The 6,544-nt window shown below is 45.5% G+C and overlaps 1 protein-coding gene across 1 annotated transcript in view; it reads right to left on the bottom strand.

Annotated features, from left to right (window-relative positions):
- Positions 1–6,544, bottom strand: part of Scd5 (stearoyl-CoA desaturase 5) — a 153,712-nt gene that overhangs the window by 33,637 nt on the left and 113,531 nt on the right. The window contains exon 3 of the mRNA XM_004643401.2: positions 3,846–4,051. Within this exon, the coding sequence (XP_004643458.1) occupies positions 3,846–4,051 (206 nt within the window). The remainder of the gene's footprint in view (positions 1–3,845; positions 4,052–6,544) is intronic.

The following is a 6,544-nucleotide window of genomic DNA, read 5'->3' on the forward strand; positions in this document are numbered from 1 at the left end:
AGTTTTTCCAGCACCATTTGTTAAAGAGGCTATCTTTCTTCCAGTAAGCATTTGGCCCCTTTGTCAAATATGAGGTGGCTGAGTGTGTTCGTAGAAGCTTCTGCATCTTCTAATCTATTCCATTGATCCTCAGGTCTATTTTATTGCCAGTACCATGCTGATTTTATCACAGTAGCTTTGTAGTATCATTTCAAGTCAGGAATTGTAATGCCTCCTGCCTTGTCTTTGTTGGCCAGGATTGCCTTTTCCAGCACTCTTCTTCCTGGAGTATGCTTGTCTGAAAATATACTTGTGGGTTCCTTGATGCTTCAAATTCTGGGAGAACAGAGGTCCACCTTTAGGGCTGCAGCCTCATCACTGGTTCCTCCAAGGGCTCAAGAGTCTCTGTGAGATGAGGACATGAGTGAGTGGGTTCTCACAGCCACAGACCCTCTGGTTGGTGGATGGAAAATATTCTTAGAGAACAGTTCGGGGGCCTTGCTGAAGCAGTCTTCTTGCTCTATGGCCTGCATTTATGAGGATATACACCCCTACTAGGAGTCATATAATGAATCTGATTACAGCCTTTTTTGTAGAGGAAAAAGATGTGGAGGACCTTTCCATTTTTATGGTCTAAGAAACCCAGAGTATTATATCTGCCTCAGTTCTCATTAATAAAACAGAAGTCTTTGGCTTTCATTTGAATTCTTCAGAGTAATCTAAGGCCTGATTATTCCAAAGCATTACTAATTACTAGCAGCATTGTTTACATCACAGAATGGAAATGACATACATGTCCAGTCGCAGAGATGGTTCAATAAAATATGACATGCTCGATTGATGGTGCAGCCTGATCCTGCAGGCTCCCGATGGTGTCTACAATAAAATCTGAAGTCAAAGTCAAAACATAAATCACATGTGCTGTTGTCATTGTGCCGAATGTATCAAATGTACACATAAAAACAGGAGACATCACTGAACATTAATAGTGGCTGTGTTTATATCCTGACTGCATGAATTTCTTTCTTTCTTTTTTTTTCAAAGTTTTATTGATAAACAGATAGCAATGAGACAGTTTCAAATCAAATTGGAAGTACAGTTTCAACAAATAATACACTGCATATATTCTTCTTAGTGGTTAATTGCTGTACAAGATGCGGACTTGTGATCCTATTTACAAACACCATTAGAACAAATCATTCTATTCATTAAGAGAATGCAACTATATATCTATCCTAACCACTTTGAATACACAGATACAAAATGGACATTCATCGGTATTGCATGAATTTCTTTCTACAGCTATGAATTTTTCAGTTTTCTCTCTAACGATTTACTCTCATGGTGAAAAAATCAAAATCAACAAATCATTTAATTGCTAGTCTAAGGCATCTTGCTATTTTCTGTGCTAAAACATATGACTACTTATACTGCATTTGTCTGCTGGAAGGGCTGTCTTGGAGCACACAGAACAGACCAAACGCCTGTGTGGTAATTGTCACTGACAGCCACGGGCTCTTGTTATGTGACAGGCATTTGCCAAATATGTGATTTTGTTACTATTATGGTTTAGATAAAAAATGTCCCCTGAAGCCCTCATGCACTTGTAGACGAGGCTTTTGGAGGGTGATTGAATTGTGGGACCATACACCTGACTTGCTGTTAGGAGGCAGGGGCCTGGCTGGAAGTGTCGAGGCCCTGGAGGTACAGCTGGAGTGCTCCCTTTCTGGTTCCTTGCTTTTCTCTCAGCTTCCTGTCTACCATGATGTGAGCAGTTTTCTTCCCCCCCCCCCCAACCAGGCCCTTCCAACCAGATGACTCTGGACTAAAATGTCTAAAAACCATTAGCCCAAATAAACCTCTCCTAAACTGTACATGTTCATTATTAAGCTGCAGTTGTCTCAGCAACAAGAAAGTGACCAAGACAAGTTTTGGCACCAGGGAAGGTAGTCATCACTATGACCACTTGACTATGTGGTTCAGAAGCCTTTTGAGTTGCTTTTTGGGAGGAGTTTGGAAAGGTTTAGAAATGCTAACTGCTGAAGGCCTATTGTGCTGTAAGCTGGGACAGAGTCTGTTTGAAGATTAAAAGAACCAGAATTCTGACAGATAGTAAAGGTTAGGCCCAAGAGGCTCCAGTTGGGAACAAGGACTCCACTAGGAGTTGGACGTGAAGTCATGTATGTTATGCTGTGGCAGAAAAACTAACTACATAATGTGAAACAAGATTAAGGGCAGCAGATTTGTTAATCTGCAGAAAAAAAATTCAAGGCAGCCCAACATTCAGGCTGTGATACAGGTATTGTTGGGGACTTTTAACCAGCTCTACCTGGAGAAGTAAGAGCAAAAGGCACAGCTAAGTGATTTTTAAAGTTTTGAGTTTCACCAGGAAAGAAGTTCATGTAAAGTTGAAACCTATATAGTGTAACAATAGAACAGATGACTTCAGGGCACCTGAATCGGCCATACTCCACAATTCATAGGCTCAAGGGTCTACAAATAAAAGAATGCTTTGAGCAGAGAATACCAGGGAATACCAGAGAATACCAGCTCATTCAGACCCAGCTAAGAAAGTTTCCCAGAGCATTCAGAGGCCTCTTCAGCAATGATCCAGAGGGGGTCTAGCTGCTCTTTGTAGGTCCTCCTAGCAGCTGAACATGGTCTGAAACCTTTAAAATTCATTAGCCTAAATAAAACTCCCCTCTCCTTCAGATTTGATTACTGTGTCTCAATGACAAGAAAGTGACTAAGACAATTATATCTTCATAAAAACTGTAGGAGATAAGCAATTCTGTCACTCTCATTTTATTACAGGTGAAATTGGGATGTAATTGGTTAATTTATTTGCTGGCAAGTAGGAGAGCAGAGGGCCTGATCCTGGGCAGTCCTCCACGGCCACCATTTTCTCACTACAGTCTACTGCTGCCTGCAGTGTGAAGCGACAGGCTCAATCAGAACGAGCACATTCTGAGCCACATATCTTCCCCATAAGCGGATCATTATGTTAGAAAAGGCACAGTCCGTCTTCCTTTTTCAGCCTGAACAGTCTGTATGCAAGTCCCCACTTGACTCCAATCTGCCTGTGATCATCTCTAGTAACTACTCATTCACGTGCTGTGTAAAGCTCTGACCAGCATGTGGTCCCAAAGCTGTGTCCACATTAATCCACTGCTCTGGGGCAATAAGCCCATTTGCGGTCAGTCAGCATGCCCCGCTTTGCAAATCCATATCGCAGGGATACAGCACATGCCAGCTTTCTAGCTCACAGGTAACACCTGATGCTTCCAATTTGCCAGCACAATTATTGGTGACCTTTTTCATGGGCTTGGTGAAAGTAGTTTCTCCTGCAGACACCAGCTGCCTGAACAAGGGTGACTGACCCCATGGGGACACAGGTGCTTGAGACTACCTGTTCTGCAGTCTCATTTTCTTTACCCAGTAACCTACCATGTGACACAGCCATGCTGGGTGAAGGAGAGACAATGCCTGGAGGACAGAGCAGACACCAGGAGGGAATCAGTCCTGTTGGGGCAAAGCATGTCCCTAAGCTAAAGCAGCCAGGGAGCATGAACAGGGGCGGGGAAACAGATTCCAGAAAATCCGCTGTGCTAGATTAGTTGGAAGCAAATGGCACTGGGCTACAGGAAAATCCATGGAAAATAAAACTTTAGGACCAAAACAAACTTGCCTGTGGGGAGAACTCAATGAGCAAAGGAAAATTAATAAACAGAGATAAATTATAAAAGTAAGATCCATGATTAGATTAAATGCCTGTGGGGAGAGTGCTAGGGAGACTGGCAAACCTCACTGTGCTTTCTGCCTCTTTGACTTTTGAGGGACAATTCTTGTAATATCCAGAAACTTACTTTCTCTGGAACTGGACCACAGGATCGGCAAGCAGGTCGGCAACGTCCAGCTTTCTCCCCTTCTCGATGACATCCGGATGCTTACGCACCAACAGCCACCCAATGTGGGAGAAGAAGAAGCCACGGCGAGCGTTGTGAGGATCAGCGTCCGTCTCCGAGTACTTGTGGTGGGCTCGGTGGTCCCTGGCCCACTCGAAAATGTCATTCTGCAGAAGGAATGTAGACCCTGAGTGAAGGGGCAGAGCAGGCACCTTCCTGAAAGCACACGGCTCCCAGCCCAGTCCCCACGGCTCACTGGTGTCTCCCTCCATCTTCCCCCCACAGTCCTGTCACCCCAAGGATGGGCCCTGAAGAGGGTAGTGGTGGAGGGGTTTCATCAGAGCAAGAATGAACTCTGAGCTGGGAAAGGTAGTGCACTCCTGAAATCCTAGCACTCTGGGAGGCTGAGGCAGGAAGATGACAAGTTTGAGTATTGCTTGGGCAGCTTAGTGAGATGAGACCCTATGTCAAAGTAGAAAGGGCCCTAAGTTCACTCTCTAGTACTGAAAGAAAAGAAGAGAGGAGGGAAAGGGAGGGCAGGACAGAGCAGCTCAAGGAAAGGGAGAAGAGGGGAGGGAAAGAAAGGGAAAAAGAAAAGAGAAGCCTTACTGACCAGAGGTCTTTGCCTGTGTCTGGAATGTGTCACAGCCAAAGGCCCAGACTTGTTGATGAATTACTGGGGAAATCTGTTTTTAAAAAAGCCCTGGAGGGGACTACTGAAGACTCCCAGAAGACCAAGAAAAGAGATCCAGTCCTAGGATGCAGACTTGGTTCTCAGAGGAGAGGGGCAAACCCTCCGAGGAGCAGGAGAGACGTGTTGGCCCTTGGCCTGAATCTTTCTGCCTCCCTACCTGCTTCGTGTCCTTCATGTCCCACTAGAGAAAGCAGGAAGTCAGTAAGCAAAAGTCCCAAAGAACTGTTTCTTCAAATGTTCACAAAACAGCAAGGCATACGCAGAGTTGCTTGCAGACTATTTTAACAGAGTATACACAAGGGAGGGCAGGTGACTTTGGCTCCCCGCAGCATGTAGCATCGTGGGCAGAATCCACCAAGAGATTCTGCGCTGGGCACTGCCCAGGGAGCAGTACAGTCCTCACCGGAACCCCAGGGTGGACTCTGGTGCCTAAGGAAGGACAGGCAATAGGCTGCAGTGGTGTTTGCCAAGCCCACAGAGCCAGGTAGGACCATGGGGAGCACACCCTAAGGACCTCCTGGGGTGGGCACAGTGGGGGAGGTCTGGGGCTAGGGTCCCAGTGAGCGTGGAAGGCAACACTGGGGGGAATTCAGGCTGCTGTAATTAATGAGCTCTTATCTATGGCCACATATGGACCTAGATATGTACAGGCTTCAACTTAGGCTTTCAACTTATACTCAGTTTTTTGTTTTGCTTTGCTTTAGTCTGACAGTGATTGAAAAATCTGGAAGGCCAATGAGGTGGGGAAGTAATGTTTTTATAGAAAAGAAATCTGAAAATAAAAAATGTAATGCCTAAGGCTTTTCTTTTCATGATAATGGTGGCCATGTTTTATACTATAATATTCATTATTTGGTAGTGTTCTTATCAGGGATCTTTCATTTCACAGATATCAGCTCTGTCCTGCTGTTGAGAAGGGAAGAAATGGTTTTATTCTCAGAGTTCTAACAGCTCTTTGAATCCAAAAACAGTCTTCAATTTCTGTTTTCTCTGGTTCACCCAAGGCTCATAGATGGGAGGTCCGGGGCTAGGGTCCAATCTTGTCCACCCCACAGTGCTGCTGGAAACCTGTAGTGTTTGTTGAGAGTTTATATCTGAGTAGTATGACCCAGAGAGAGGCAACAAAAAGTCCGTAAAAAGCAGATGCTCTGCTCTGGATATGAAGAGAACAGGAGTGCCTAGATGTCTGTATTAAGCAAACTCTATAGCCTGGTCCGTAATCTTGAAGCGGTCATTACATTTTACCAGTGTATTTAAACACAGTGACTACCAAGACTGAAAATATCTTATTATTCATAGCCACAGCATTTAAAGTCCACAAAGAATGTCAAATGTCTGTCAAGACTACTGCTTCCCAATACAGACTGTATTTCTTTTGCATTGTGTATTGTTTATTGCAGTGTCTAGGGACCATTCACAGATGGAAACACAGACTTACAGGGACAAGCTCACCTAGTCCTCCAATAGTAATGAACAAAGGTGGCATTCCTTGGGCTTCCGTTCATCTTCTGCATCAATATGGCATTTGCCAGCTGGGCATGGTGGGTCTTATAGTTTGTGTTCCCAAAGCCTCATGCAGTCATGGGTATGGCTTTGTCAGTGATGGCTGGATCTGCTGTGACAGCTAGGATTGGTTCATGGTGCAAAGCCAGATCAAGGGTACTAGGATTAAGGATGTGAGCATTACCCACCCCAAGTACCCTGGATAAGACACAAGGGAGGGAAAGAGCTGCGGCCATCCCTTGCTGCTTTGCTTCCTCCTGTCTGCCACGAACTGTTCTCCTCTCTGATGCCATCCCCCCTTCAACCAGCCAAGAGACGACCCAGGCCGCGGGGTCCTGAACAGACCCGGAGCGCAGGCCGGCGAGTGAGTGAGACGACCCAGGCCGCGGGGTCCTGAACAGACCAGAGCGCAGGCCGGCGAGTGAGTGAGACGACCGAGGGCCGTGGGGTCCTGAACAGACCC

The sequence above is a fragment of the Octodon degus genome, unplaced genomic scaffold, assembly GCF_000260255.1.
Source record: "Octodon degus isolate 3935 unplaced genomic scaffold, OctDeg1.0 scaffold00173, whole genome shotgun sequence".
Lineage (NCBI taxonomy): Eukaryota > Metazoa > Chordata > Mammalia > Rodentia > Octodontidae > Octodon > Octodon degus.